The 15945-nt window shown below is 44.8% G+C and overlaps 1 protein-coding gene across 1 annotated transcript; it reads right to left on the bottom strand.

The window, feature by feature from the left end:
• Positions 1-8408: 8408 nt before the first annotated feature.
• LOC133929697 (protein IQ-domain 26-like) lies at positions 8409-11037 on the bottom strand. Its single transcript, XM_062376485.1, has 3 exons — positions 9802-11037; positions 9459-9662; positions 8409-9364 (listed from the first exon to the last, which is right to left on the bottom strand). Exons 1-3 carry the CDS (start codon positions 10252-10254, stop codon positions 8657-8659), a joined length of 1365 nt encoding a protein of 454 aa, XP_062232469.1. The 5' UTR covers positions 10255-11037; the 3' UTR covers positions 8409-8656.
• Positions 11038-15945: the final 4908 nt, after the last annotated feature.

The following is a 15945-nucleotide window of genomic DNA, read 5'->3' as shown; positions in this document are numbered from 1 at the left end:
GCTTGAGCTCGGCTCGAAAAAGCTTGGTAACAGCAAACCCGTCAACATCGAGCGACTACATGAGTAGCTATGAGGTTGGAGTCTTGGAGAGAAAAAGGGGGTCTTGATCAATCCATTCATTGCAAAAGAGACAGTAACCAAGTAACCAAGAATCCAGAACCACTCAAACGAACGAATCGAGAGGAACATGGGAAGAGAATAGAGTAAGGAGATCACTAGCGTGCTAAAAGCTCGTCGTCATGGTGGTTCAGGGGGGGAGCATGGCATTGCATTACAAAGCTAGCGGGTGGAGGACAGGGTGAGGGCGAGACAGAACAAGAGGCAGCGAATGAGATGGAAGGGGTGACGTGCGAACCTTGCAACGTTCGCTCGGGTGTAATGAAGACGGCGTTGGCTTGAGCGTAAGAGGCGACGCTGGCTTGGGCGTGATGAAGACGACGCTGGCTTGAGCGTGTTTGGTTTGGCATCGAGGGACTTCGGGATGGAAGTTACAAGATGGCCTAAACGCGTGTTGTTGGTTTGCCTACTTGGGCCTTGGGCCAAAAGATCTGGGGCCTTTGGGTGGTCCCAAGTGGTGGGATTGGAGCAAAGTTGCTGGAGAAAATTAGATTTTTTATATTTTATATTTAAAAATATATGGCCATTTTAAAAAATTGTAAGTTTAATCTACCATCGCCCATTCGACGAACGAGAATAAGGTCTCGCCCTTTAAACGGGCTAAATCCTGTAAGCCCTAACGGTCAGCGAATTAAATAATCGGAGAGAGAAAGATCTCGCATGTTCATCGAGCGAGATTAAGTTCTCGCCCGCTGAACATCGAAACCTTCGTGGCGTCTCCATCGCGCGGGCCCACCTAAAAGGTCTCCTCCGTTGAGGGGGTGAGATCTTTTGGGTATTTAAATCGGTGCGGTCGGCCCTATCGACGTCACAACTCATTTGTTTCCCACTGAGTCGAGAGGAGAGGAGAGGAGAGGAGAGGAGTGAAGGAGAGGGGTGGGAAGAGGGGTGGGAAGAGGGGGAAATTATGCGGCGAAGTCCTGTCGGAGGAAAAAGGTATGCTTTTTTCTCTGATTTATTTATAAACCCAGCAGGATATTTACTAGTGCTAGATTTTAACATAGGTTAGATGCTAGATCTAGATTTTTTTACAAATCTGATAGGATAGCCACTAGACGTATGGTAGAATGTAGATATAGTTTTAGAATTAGGGTTTGATATAGTTTAGCAATTAGATTATATTTATATGCATATTTTTGCAATTAGATGTAGTATTTAAACATATGTTAGGTATTATATATAGGTTTTAGATATAGTATAGTCATAACTAATGTGGTAGATGTAAGATTTAGAGGTGTTTGATGTACGACCCATGAATATTTTATTGCAATATAGATTACATGCTGGCCTATGTTTGTAAGGAAATTTCCATTATAGATGTAGTTTTATATAATTATTTATATTCTTTTGCAATAATATTAGGGTTTTTATCGATGGTTGCCAGGTCTGTCGGATATGTGTTAGTTTATGATTTTATATGGGGACCGTGAAATATTATATGATCTGAAATAGGTAGTATTGTTCGTTTCAAAATAAACCCCGAGATTTAAAAGATGACCATTAACATTGTGGGCAACTATTACAGAGAATGTGTGTACTGGGAGGTGTTCCCGCTCTGGGAAGATGGAGTGTGGAAGAGGTACCTGCAGGATGTTGTACACAGAGGTTGACCTCTTATGTTGCTTATGCAATGAAAGAATAAGGAGGCAGTTGGGGAGATGCAGGGTGGGGGTACGCGGAGGAGGATGGTGTTGAGGAAGAGTATGAGGAGGATGTCGATCCAGATGGCACGTTCACCTGATTATTCGAATGAACCTACCGGTGAGGCAGACGAGAGGGAACGAATCCCTTCTCTAATTGAACAGATGGAGCAAGATGATCGTGAGGCTAACGAATCCCCTGAGTATGACATCTTAGATGATGAGGACGATGCTCCGGTTTTGGCAGACTGGGACAATCCCAACTTCAATAACCTTGTGGTGAATAAGGGGAATCAAGTGGCTTGAAAGTATACGTAGAATGAGGTGACTTAAGGTGTTAGGTATCCTACCAGTCAAACCATGAAGGATGTTGTGACTCAATGAGCGACATCGCTTCGACGGCAAGTTTTATGTTGTCAAGTCAAGCAATAAGGAATATGATGTCAAGTGTGCGTATGAGAGTTGCCCGTGACGGGTGCACGACTATTGGGAGATGTCGATTGTGGTTGAGCACACTTGCATGATGGACAAACTTGAGCCCAGTCATAGGAACATATCCTCATTCTTTGTCGCCAATGTGATATACACCCAGATTATGAACAACATAAACTAAGAACCATGGTCCATAATCAGGAAAATTGAGGAGGAGTACAAGCACACTATTAACTACAACAAGCTATGGAGGGCGAAGAGGAAGGCAATCAAGATGAGGTTCAGGACCTGTGAAGCGTCGTATGAGAATCTGCCACATTTATTGCAAACCATTGCTCGAAAAAATTCGAGGACGTATTACGACATTGATAAGTACCCATTGTTGTTCAAACTTGGCAAGCACGTTCTGAAGCGATGTTTCTTACCAATACGGGCATGTATCAAAGCTTTCAAACATTGTCAGCCTATCTTGTGTATCAACGGCATTTTTCTTATCGGCAAGTTTACGAAACAGATCCTAACTGCTATTAGGGTCGATGGAAACAATCAAGTTCTACCGTTGTCCTTCGCATTTGTGGAGGATGAGAATAGCAGCAGTTGGTAAGGTTCTTGTACCGTGTGAGAATGATAATTATTTGTAGTCGGCCGAACGTGTGCATTATACATGACTGGTATGTTGGGATGCTTAAGGCAATTCTGGATCTGCAAAATAGAATGGACGATGACTTGATTGGACCTGTGTGGCCAGATCTTCAGAGTAGGTGGTGCATGAGGTATTTGGGAGCAAACTTCTTCCGCCAATTGAAGCACAAGAACCTCATGAACATGTTCAAGTGGGTGTGCGGTCAGAACCAGCAGTGGAAGTTTGATGCTCTTTGAAAGACATTGGATGAGCTGACGAAAAAGCAAACGCGGGAGCATGTAGGGAAGCCAATAAGGGGGCCACATGACGAACTAGTATCTCTTCAGTCCCTACCAAAGGACAATGAAGCTGGCATCACGCGAAGTAACGGGTCAACTACAAGGTTATTTAGCGAGTGGATTGAGAATAAGGTGAAGGAGAGGTGGGTTCTTCTTTCGATACAAATGGGGCTAGGTACGACTTCATCTTCAGACAGAGCGATGAGCTCGATGCGTCGCAGTTACCTAGCGTGCCACTCCCGGGGACACATCCCTCCTAGGATGAGTACGCAACTCCACCGCTGGCATGACGTCCTACGCGACCGATCGTTCCACCAGACCACCTCACGTACTCAGCTAACCAGGTGAGAGTGAGGAGGCGTAGGGTCCCGAGGATGAATGCGACTAGGGGCCTCGTCCCTAAGAGGGGATATAACTTGTATGCAGCTATGGCATTGCTACTTTCATGATGTTATGTAATTGTTTTTCTTTAAGCAGCTCTAATTATTGTTAGAGTCATAATATCTTTCTTCAAACTACACATACAACGACCATTTCATAACAGTGGCATGAAAAATATGTCGACCGAACGTATGATGACATACGATATCCCTTGTGTTGTACCGACGCTCCACCTTACATGTCTTAGGGAATAAAAAATAGTACACATCAAATACGAAATTAAATCCTCTACCTATCATAAGATCACATCGATATTACTCCTAGTTGTTCCTCCGACCCGCCATGCGAGGCGGGATATAGTTTCTTCTGACGTTTCTAGCTCTCTCTTGACGCAATTATTCCTGTAGTTCCTCAATGATGACGTGAAGGTGACAGATATGTTCTTGAATGTGTGATTTATGCACATGTCAATCTACTACTGGAACCCACAGTCATCCATCTAAAAAAATTATAGATGAGATAAGTAAATGGTGTTGCGAAAATAGGAAAGAATGTGATTATTATTTTTTAGTACTCTGAAATGTGAACAACGAAAGAATCGACGTTCTACGTCACCGAAATGCTGATAAACTTGGACTACAATATCATCTCCATGTCGGCATGACGGCCAAAACGAGCAAGAAAGAGCATTGTGGTTTCCGTAGATATTTTCTTGCCCTCGATAATTTGTCTTTCCATAAGCTATGCTTCTTTTAGTGATGGAGTACTACATTTCATTGTAACTTGTCGTAGAATGTGTACGAGTTGGTGCATATTGCCTAATGTACTCTACTCACAGGTGGGCAATGAATGCTTACGATGACCCTTATTTGTGATATACTTTACTTTATTCAATGAAATGATTGGATTTTATCATTGTACCAATACATTTTTTCTAAACCCAATGCTTTCATAGAATTCCCTACCTTCCATGCAGATGCAACAATAACTCCTTGCTAAACTTTTGCAGAATGAAATGATCACACTAAGCAACAACTTTCATAAAGAATCTCTGTCAAGAATCAGTGCCATAACTTTTCTAGGTTTTAAGTGAATCCTATGCTTCAGCCCCAATGAAAGCACATGCACTCAGTTTATGCACCAGTTCCTAGTCACTATAAATAACCTCACCCTAATCCATTGATAACCCACTCCTTCCTTGGCTCCACCAAGCCCACCTAAGAAATATTGAGGGATTTTCATCCCGTAGGGGGTCGAACCGCTGATGTGCTTCTGTAGCGACCCTTATAGGCTTTGCGAGTCCCATAACATCTCATATACATATGGCCTACGCTTCTTCATGTGTGCCAACTAACAGTACGACAAGTCTCAACATGGACCATATGAGCACCCACCGATATAGCGACGTAGATCACTCATGTGTCACTTTTCATATGATTCCATACACTGTCTTACTAATCTCTCATCTTCTTTTATTTGTTCAGTCTCCTCCACCTATCTGTGACTTCATCGAATAGCTCGACATAGACCAAAATGAGCACCAAAAGCGATGGGTCGACATGAGAATACGGTAGAGGAGGGAAGTGTACGAATGTCGGGAGTACGAGCAACAGCAGGAGGGACTACGACTAAAACATCAGGAGGAGCGGCTCATGAGGAAGGCAGCAAAGGAGCGTGCCACGGCTGAAGCACGTGAATCAGAGAGGGAAAGGAAGCCGGAGAGGGCCCGTCGCGCTAAGACGTAGGACTCCGAAGTCTTGCAAAAGGACAAATATCCTAGGTGCACTCAATAGAGAGCATATATTGTAACCTGATATTTTTTCATTCTCTAAGGTATGTTAGGATTAGCAACGACACACTATTAGGTTATGCATACCGTACATGTCAATGTTTGTTGTCGTTATCTCTTTATGGTTAGAATCCTTTCGCGTAGCAACGATAAACCCTATGTTCCATGTAATGTTTGTCAGCGTATGTAACATCCATGTCGGATTCTATGCTAGTATTTCACAATTACAATTATTCAAAAAAAATAGATTTTGTATCCTCTCAATATAACTTCACTAAAAATTACTTATATAATTTTACATCAAAGAACTAAATAAATATCGACAAATTTACATCGAACCAAAATTTTGAAAACAATAACAATTGTTGACAACTATTTGTATAACTAGCATTTCTCGTCAAATGAATGTGCACTATTTTTAAATTGTCGTATAAAAAAAGTTAAATTCAAAAAAATTATATGCACTTATCGGTCGTTCAGTGGGCAAGATCAATTTCTCACCCGCTGAACGAGCGACATGAAGGTCTCACATGTTCAACGAGCGAGAACAATGACTCGCTCGTTGAACAAACGAGATCTTCCTCTCTCCGGTTATTTAATTCGCTGACCATCGAGACCTACACGATCTCGTCCGTTCAACAGACGAGATCTTAGTCTCACCTATTAAACAGGCAACGGTAGACTAGATCTACGATTCTAAAATCGACATATATTCTCGATAATATTAAAAAATAAAATATATAAAAAATTGAGAAAATCAACGACACGAGCTTGATCGGGTTATTCGAATTTGCTGTTAAAAGCTCACGAGCTTAGGCCTGAGCTCTAGCTTGGCTTGATTTCGTGTCGAGTCGAGTTCTAACCGAATCTGTGACGAGTCGATTTCAAATAACTTATAAGTCTGGAGTATTTTTTACAGCCCTATTTCCATTCCGGCACCGCAAATCTCCGTGTCTCCTCGGCGATTGTTGAAATCTCCATCCAATTTGTTCTTCTTTTTTCTTTCGAATTGGATTTACAGTGCATGATTTCGTCGTGTTTTTGTACTACTCGTGACAAGGCAGACCACGTGAAAAAATGATTGTGTTTCTTTTGCACTCCATTTCCATCCTTTTCACATCACAAATTGATGGCAGCCTCTACGAAAGGAATCTCAAATTATCCAGAGGTCTTTTGGTTTAGTACTTGCATTGGGACTAGCTCATGGAGGCATGGTAGGACTCAAATCACCGGTCTTTTCGAGCACGTACTCCATCGACGGCGATGGGGAATTGTAGAGCAGCCATATACCTGGACCAAGCTGAGCCGTTCATGTTGCTCCGAGATTCGCACAAGAGAGAGGAGAGAGAGAAGATGGGTGCCTCGCCGGCCCTGCAGGCCTGGGGTGGCGGCAGCGAGGCCCGGGGCAGCCTCCCCTCGTGTTGCTAGAATGTATATGATGATCAAATTTGTCATTTAGTTGGATGGATAGAATTTTATATATTTAGTTTTTTATCAAAATAAAATCATATAAAATCTTGTTTTGTTAATTTAATTGTAAAAAATACAATAGTATTATCAAATCGTAAATTAGATAAACAATTTAGAAGATAATATCATTTAAATCATAAAAAACGTATTTAATCTAACCAACCAAAATATATCATATTAGCAACGATAAAAGTCATCCAAAATATGCATGGCTCCGCTAGTATTTGAGAAGATAATTCTTCTAGATGATTATACCATCTAACTTACCCTTCAACTAAACATCTTAAAAAACTGGATGAGCATCCTCCATCATAGAACATCTCTCTAATCAAACACACCCTTAGATAATGCTTTGTTTAGTCATAACACTTTTTTTTCGTTAGCAGTTACATATCAACACTTTGAATGTTGTAGTTTATTGTCTTAGTTTAAATTCTGTTTTTTTTAATTATTACTTCATCTGGTCTGATTTATTTGTTGTTTCAAATATCAATATGTCCTTCAATACATATACACAGTTCAAAGAGGCCAAGCGACTAAATTCAGCAAAAATCTCAGCAGATGACAAGTTAGTATTTAGGGTCTGTTTGTTTCAGCTGGAGATTCTGAAAAACAGCTTATAGAAGCTGGATTGTGAAAAGCTGGATTATGAAAAACTGGATTATGAAAAGCTTTTAAGTTGTAGATTCTAAAAACCTTTGATGGACAGTTTAGTAAAATGAACTTTCACAATCTATCAAAAGCTGAGAAAAACCAGCTTATCAGATTCCCACAATCCAACCAGCAGATTTTAAAAAGCTATAACCAAGAGCTGTCTGTTTGTTTCAGCTTCGGATTGTAAAAGCTGAAAGCCACAATCCGGAGCTGAAACAAACAGGCCCTTAGGGGAGGGGTTTGGCTTCGGGGGTTTGGGGTTCCGGAGGTGCACTAGGGTTAGAGGGAGACCGGTGGCAGTGGCCGAACCGGAGGAGTCAACGATAGGAGAGACAAAAATGAACTGGTTGGCACGGTGGAGGGCGGTAGCAGTGGATGGGATAGCCGCCAAAGACTATAGAGGAGGGTAGGACAGGGCGAGGGACAGGAGGAATCAAACGACATCGTGAGCGAACAACAAAATGACATGGAGGTTGAAGACAATCCATCCACTGTTAAAATACCATCCGACGGTCGAGATATGTCGATCTCTGATTTTTTAAGACTGAAGTATAGAATCTCACATACATATAACAGACCACAAATTTTTTGAAGATACGTTACTTTAATGTATAGTAATGGTATAAATTTCCAAAGTTTAACTGCATGACTGCATCTTATTGCCTACCCGAATCTCAGGTACACTGATAAACAACAAAAGAGTACTGCAAAGACGTGCATTGGGGACAAGGGCACATTGTCGAACGAGTGGAAACAATAGATGGCAGACTTTGTTTCTATTATTATTGGGTCTAAGTGACATGAAGATCCATAGAAATGACTGCAGTTTCTTTATTGTGAGTGCCCTAAGATCAGTATCCACTACTACTACTGCTGATTCAGTTGAAGGGCTGTATCCACAATTGCAGCAACAGTTCACTTAATGCTCTGATCCACCAAAAAGGGGAGAAGAACACAGGACGCAAGCCAATGTAGGACAAGCCACAATCCAAGAACAGCAGGAATAAGAGCAAGAAGTTACATACCAAGTGCACTATGAATCAACTTTTCCTCATACACTTGTTTGCCACAGAGAAATACAAAAGAAAGAAGAAACACAAGTCGCATGGATGATCACATTGCAAAAAACAAAAACAAAAAAGAAAAGGACGAGAACTCGCAAGAACACATGAAAACGCATTCTTATTGCTAATTACTCTCCCAAAGCTCTCGTCGTCTTGTTGGCGTTGCCAATTGGAGCCTGCCCTGCAGATCACCACCTCCTCTGCAAGAACGCCAGCCGGTCGTTCTCGCCGGCGACCTCCAACGTGCGGTCGATGCGGCCGACGACGGCCGTCTTGAAGCTGAACGTCTCCTGCGCCCGGGTGCACGCGCGCTGCATGCCCACGACGCCGCTCAGGCTTGCGCGGGAGGACTCCATCACCACCACCTCGCTCAGCGGCACCCGCTTCCGCGCGCCCCCGCCGAGTTCCGGCCGCTGCTTCGGCGCGCTCTGCGACCGCACCTTGGCCTCCGACGACTGTGTGCTTGACATGTAGCTCGGGCAGTTGAGCGACGGTGAGTAGCCCGCGACGGACTTGGTCGGGGTGGCCGGCGCGCACACGTACCGCGGCGTGCTCTGCGCCGTCGCCGGACGGGCCTTCTCCAGCGCGCACCAGTCGTAGTCCAGGAACTGGCGGGAGGTCGGCACGGCGACGCGCAGCGGCCCGGTGGCCAAGTAGCACGGCAGCGGCGAGGACGTGGAGTTGGCGCACCACTCCTCGCCGCTGCCGGCGTCGAGCAGCGGGGAGCTCGCCCGGCGCGAGGACGACCGCGACTTGGGCCGGCCGGGGTCCACCTCCACGATCTTGGGGCTCCGGTCGTACCCGTACGACGAGGATTCGATGCTCGCTGCCAGCCGCCGGCTGCTGTACGCCGCCGCCCCGTGCTCGCTCCGCGTGTCATCCGCGTACCGCTCTTGCTGCACCGGCCATCGCTCGTACACGTCAAGAAACAGCAACGAAACCAGAGTACCATCACGTACTGGTAGGCTTGTTGGCAAATGGCGTGCTTACCAGCGAGTAGCGCGGCCGGACGGGAGGGTGGCGGAGTTCATGGAGGACGGCAACGCCGGCGCGGTGCGCGCGCACAGTGGCCTGCGCTCGGACGAGGGCCTGCATGCTCTGCAGCGCGGCGGCCGCCTGCTTGCGCACGAGGTAGCCGCGCACCAGAGCCTGCAGCTTCACCAGCGCCTTGAGCGCTCGCAACGCTTTCTTGGCCTGCGCAAAAACGGAAAACAATGCGCGAGATTATAGCAAGAACAGTGGACGAGTAAATGAAACAGAGCAAGAAGAACATGGCGAGACAACAACACCGTGCGATCACAGGAAGTGGATAAAAAGTTGCCGCCGATCATACCAAGAATCCTCGGAAAGCCGTCTGTATCCTCACGGCCGCAGCGGCGCGACCGCCGGCGGTGGCGAGTACAGGCGCCGTGCGGCCCTTGCTGGTGAGTCGCACGACGGCGACGGCTGCCTGGGCTGCGGCAACGGCCGCGTCCGCAGCCGCCGCGGTGGCCGCTGCCACGGCGATGGCGTGCTTACTCTGCTCCCGCTCCGTCTCGGCGTACGCCGCCGACCTGAGCCACGCCGCCTCCGCCGCCCGCGCGATCGCTGCGTTGCCCCTGTCTGCATTAGCAGCAGTAGCCGCCGTGGCAGCCGCCGCTTCCGCGGAGTCCCGCGAGGATTTGCCGAAGCTCCACCGCTTCGCGTTGCTCGGCGGAGCCACCGGGTGGTCCTGCTGCCCCCTCTGCTCCTTCTTGCCCCCGCCGCCGCCCAAGATGCTGCGGAACCACCGCGCCGCCTTGCCCATCGCCGGACCTGGCAGCTCCGGCGACCGGGCAGCTGAATCTACCAACCCAACAGTAACGAGAGCTAGTGAGCAAGTGGCAGTGAAAGACGGCGAGTTTCGAATAAGAGAGGGAAAACGGAAGAAAGAGCGTGCGAGTGGCCACGGGTTTCAAATAAAAAGGTGACCACCATGGGGTGAGGTATGACATGAGCGGCCATTAGCGGACAAAGCAAAGCTTGGGCCTCTCTCTCTCTCTCCTCTCTCTCTCATCAATAGAGATGCCATTAATAAAGAATAGGTAAATAAGCGCGATTTGGAGAGAGAGAGGTTTGTTTGGGGACTCGAGGTTCGAAAAGGGACGGCATCAGCCCAAAAAGACGCAAACAAGAAAGGAGAAGAAAAAAAGGAAGGCGACCAGTTTGGGAGCAACAGGTGTAGAGCGCATTTTTGGAAACAAGAACAGATAGAGAGAGATCTTTGCGTCGAATCAAATTACGTTCATGAGAGAGAGACAGGAGGTGAAAAAAAAATCGCAACTTTTGAGAATCCTTTATCCTCCAGACGACCAGACCAGACCAGACCTTCACAGTGGTGCTGGTGGTGGTGCCCCCAGGCGAGCCAAGTTGCCGAGAAAAGCTTAACACCAACACATGCACATGAGACGAGATGGGATCGATGCAGCCATTGAACAAGACAATGCATGAGCCCGAGCTGCAGTACACGCAAGCAAAGTATGCAAGATATGGATAGATAGAGAGAGAAAGAGAAGCCGTTGAGAACGAAGCATACAGATTAATCAGTACGGGAGCTATATATCTAGCTGAGAGAGAGAGAGAGAGAGAGAGAGAGAGAGAGACTACACACCTCGAGATGAAGCCGAATGAAACGGGAGTCGCTTGCTATGCTACAGTAGTTTAGTTCTGGTTCAGCTGCGGGGAGAGAGACGAGATCGGGAATCGGAATCAATCGCCAGAAGATATCAGATCGGCGTCGCCCGCTTCTGCTGGCCTTTTGAACTGGTAGCTACCACTGCTACTCGCGTGAGCAGCTTGACCCGCAGTCAGAGCGATCCTCCATGCTCGATCGCTAGCTGCGCATGGCGAAAAAGGCTACACTGCGGCCGCTAGGCGCTAGTCGATCTGCACTTGCCAAAAGGCAAAGGCGAGGATCTGGCAGATGAGATCCAGCACGGATGGAAAGCTGGACAGATCGATGCATGCATGCAGATGCTGGAGTATCTATAGCTCGTACGATGCAATTCAATAGAAAGGGACCGGATTTTTCCAAAGATCGACAAGTGTTCTCTATTTTCTCTCTCAGAAAAAAACGGTAGAGATCAGAGTTAGAGGAGTCTTTCTACGAAGAATTCTACAAAAAATTTCTCTGAAAGGTTGCTTAAATACTCTTACAGGTAGGAGTGGTGAAGGCAAGGGGAAAAAAAGGCATGGCACGCATGCAGCCTGCATCATATCCCTGTTGCTGCAGCGATCGATATGCGTAGATTCGAGCTGTGGTTTGAGTTTGAGCTGGCCTTCGATGCATGATCAAGGTGTATGGGCCTGCAGGCACACTACACTACACGTGCTCGATCCTCTCCCGGGGGATTGGATGCACGTAGCTTGTTTGTGGGTTCGTGTCGTACCCGGCAGCATGCATGTGGTGTGCCTCTCGTTGTGCAGTAAGACATGATGGTACCTTTTGCTATCAAAATGCCGGCCGGCCGGCCGGCCGGGATGCTAGCTCCGATGGCGTACGTGGCGGCCGGCGATCGAGTTATGGAGTGGCTCGCTCCGATCCGTTCGATTTCTTGACTGCTGGCTGGCACCACATGTGCGTTCATGATTCGACATGCACGCATGATTGCATCTCATTGCGTATACATCTGTGCAGTTTCTTGGGCAGCTGGCCGTGCAGATTTGAACGTTGCGGAGTCGAGAACGAGCACTTGTGATCTATACATCCCCACGACCGATACAGCATGCGTCGTCGTCGATTGTAGCCGGCGCGCAAAGCAGCGCAAATGCGCAATCGTTATATTTTCATGTCACGAGCCAGCAGCCAGGCCACCTTAATTTCCAGTGATCGATCCGGCCGGCCTCCAGGTCACGGTAGCACCGCCCGCCGCGGAGAGATAGGGGCGTCTCCCCGTACCATAAAAACTATTTTTCAAAACACATAAAATATCTTTTCACATACAATTTATATGATAAATCGTTTGAACAACCTCCTATAATTTTGATGAATTTTTATAGACGGCTATACAATCATCTTTGAAAATAAAATAATTACCACATGTAGTTTCTAATATGAGTTTGTGCAAAATATCATTTTCAGAAGTGGTTTATGTAAGAAACCACCTCTGAAAATAGGATGATATTATAAGTGGTTTTTTATGTGAACTGTCTGTGTAAAATATCATTTTTTTAGAGACAGTTTCTAAGAATGAGATTATTTTTATAGGTGATTTTTATGTGAACCGCTTTTAATAATAGATGACAACTTATATTAAAAAAGTATAATTTTTTTATATGAAATCGGATGAGGGAAAATTTTATGTGAAAATTATAGTCTTCTGCGAGATCTACAATTTTATACTTGAAAACCTTTTCATTTGAGATCATTTGTATGTACAAATATATTATTTGAAGTTTCAGACAAAAAATATCAACATGATTACATATACTATTCGTATCACTAGTACTTCTGTGGTGAAATATTAAGTACATATCGCGCGAGCTGAGAGATCCGGAGTTCGAGTGTCACGAATCACACAAGCGTGTATTTCGCGTGACTTATGGCTTACGACGGCGCAGCCGCAAGAGTACCTGGTCGGGCAAACAAAATTCGGTTTTTAGGACAAAAAATATCGATTCAGAGACTAATTACCAGATGTGGTCCATTTAAGTGAAACACTTACAGAAACCTTACCACAAGCAATTATTTAAATGAACCGTATATAAAAATTTATTATCATAGTCGGTTCCTTAAGCAAATCATTTCTAGTAATATTTTCATAGATAATTTTTTTAGTTTGTGAAAATCGTCTATTTTTAGAGAACTTCGATCTGAAATATATGGCTAAACACCTGTGTAAATAAATTAACACTCATCTCTAAAAATTGTTTCTATAATAATGCCTTCTGGTCTTAGTAATGGCGCCGGCCATTATCGTATAGGATCGTGAGATTCTTTAATGTAACTGCACGAGTTAACGTGGCTGCTAACCTGTAAGGCCCACTTAGAATTAATTCATATATCAACTATAACATCACACGCATAGTTATATTAGAGAAACTGCCGTCTTACAGCCTACTTTACGGCTTGCGAAATATGCCGGACCACCCCCTCCCCTTCCGTCTGGTGTGCACCTTGCAGTCTGCGGAAATTCTTTTTCTCTAGGGATCAACTGTAAATATGTACCTGAACATATTTACTGTTTATAAAAATATCTACTGTTCCTGTTCCGCTCGCCTAACGTTCCGCTCTCGAAAATCCCGCTCGTCCCTACGTTCCGTTTTGCTCCCTATATGGGCCCGCATCACACGCTCCCACATGCTACCACTCATTGACAGCCCGCACTCTAATATTACTACTACAAAACATATACATCGAATTAGTTAATATAATATATGTGCTCTGGCTGTGGAGATTAGATGGGGCTAGCAGGGAGGTTCGTGGGTAGGATACCAATCGAAACGAATCAAAGACGAATCGTACCGTCCGATCTGCACGGGCACGGCACGGCACGAAATCATCACAACGAACCGTGCATGGTACTAGTACCGGAGTACTCTAGCAAGCTCTCGCATATATGCATGCTCCACACCTTGCCACCACCATTCAAAATCACCGCCGCTGCTGGCTAGCAATCAAGATTCTAAGTCCCTGTTTTTGTTTCCACTTTAAATTATGGAAAATAATTTTTATAAGTCGAAATAGAAATAAACAAGCAGCTTATGGACTCAGCTTTTAACGATCCATCTTTCAGTGTAGCATTCCCACAATCTATTATCCATCAACTTCCCTCATCTTTTGATTTTACAAAAAGACCAAACTACTCATCAACATTATAGTAGAATTACCCGTCACTGCTCCTCCATTACCCCTAACCATTCGTGGCACGGCGTTGTTCCCAGGCGCGATGGCGGGCTAAGGTGTTGCGGCAGCCTTGTTCTGAGGAACAGCGTTGTCCTCGTTCCCCGGCAACGAAAGCGCGACCTACTTCCTCGGTGACAGCTTGTCTCTCTCACTCAATAGCATTTCACGGCACGGTGTGGTTCCCAGGTGCGACGGCAGCCTTGTTTTGAGGCGATGGCATGGGCTCCTTCGCAGGTGGCATGATGGCCTACTTCTCCTGCGACGGTGTGGCTACGATGCCCGGCATGCATGCGCGGCCTGACATCCCTGGTGCAGTCTCATACAAGGCTATTTAATTATGCATTTTTGTATTTTAGAAATATGTTGCATGTCCAATCGAAGTAGAGCAAAATGGTAAGTAAAACACCTAAAACAATTTAGGGAGTTATAGACTTTTGAAATGCACAAACAACAATCCAATTCACCCAGAATACATGTAAACAAACGATCATCAACTTTTGGATCCATAGCTTTCTATATTCTAGAATCTACCGACTGCTTTTTAAAATCAACAGCTGAAACAAAGAGAGTCTAAATAGCACCGCTATATAGCTGATTTGCCGTTATACTAGCTACAAGCACAATAGCTTTGCGTTAGCTCCTATCTAGCGATAACCTTGCTATGCTACATTTGTACCAACAGGCCAAAACAATAAGCCAATTTTGAAACCCGATTTTATTAGAAGCTCAAATGCATGTCTTATAGGCCAAAATTCATTGTTTTTGTTGATTGATACTTTTCAATTAGAATATTGTGATTTATTTTATTTAACATAATATCTAGTGTATTGTAGAGTCTCATAGTTTTACAATTTATTTGAATTATGAATTATATTATGTACTTATTTTTTAAACATTTTTTCTACTCACTACGTTCAGAAATAGTAGACGTATTTTTTTTTTGAAAAATCAAGCTTTACATACTTGAACTGACATTTAATTAAATGATAAGAATATCTAGTGTATAAAAATTATACATTTAGGTTCACAATTTAAAATAACTTCATACTTAGATAGGTTTTGTAGCTATAAATAATATATTTTATAAGAAAATAATAGTTAAAATTTAACTTTAAAGACCAAACCAAAAATAAATATGTCTAATATGTTTTAAGGAGGGAGTATTTAATACTAAAACATTAATAGTGATAGCTCCCGCATTAGCTAGGGCAGTTATGGTATCTTTTGCCAAACGTCACCGTGAAGCCACGAAAATCGAGATTTAAAACCTCGCTAGCAATTAACACTTTTTTCAAACCTTGCCGCGAGGCCACGAAAACGAGATTTAAAACGTGTGGCATGCGTTAGTTTGTGGTGATACGTAGTACTAGTACTCCAGTTTGTGTATGGGCGTGACGCGACGGCTTTCCTGGGGCTCCGGCTCGGTGTCCCCGATCTGGTCCGGTGCCCGACTGCTCCAGCCCAGCGTCTGATCCCGGAATCTTTTTAAATTTGGAGGGAGACACAGACAGCAATACTGCGGACTTGTAGGCCCCAGAGATCATGAGAGAGAACCATATCGATCGAACCTCAGAGGAGAGAGAGACTGCGTCTGCGTGTGTGGTTCATTAAGAG

This window comes from Phragmites australis, chromosome 9, assembly GCF_958298935.1.
Source record: "Phragmites australis chromosome 9, lpPhrAust1.1, whole genome shotgun sequence".
Classification (NCBI taxonomy): domain Eukaryota; kingdom Viridiplantae; phylum Streptophyta; class Magnoliopsida; order Poales; family Poaceae; genus Phragmites; species Phragmites australis.
This window is presented reverse-complemented; position numbering and strand designations above follow the sequence as displayed.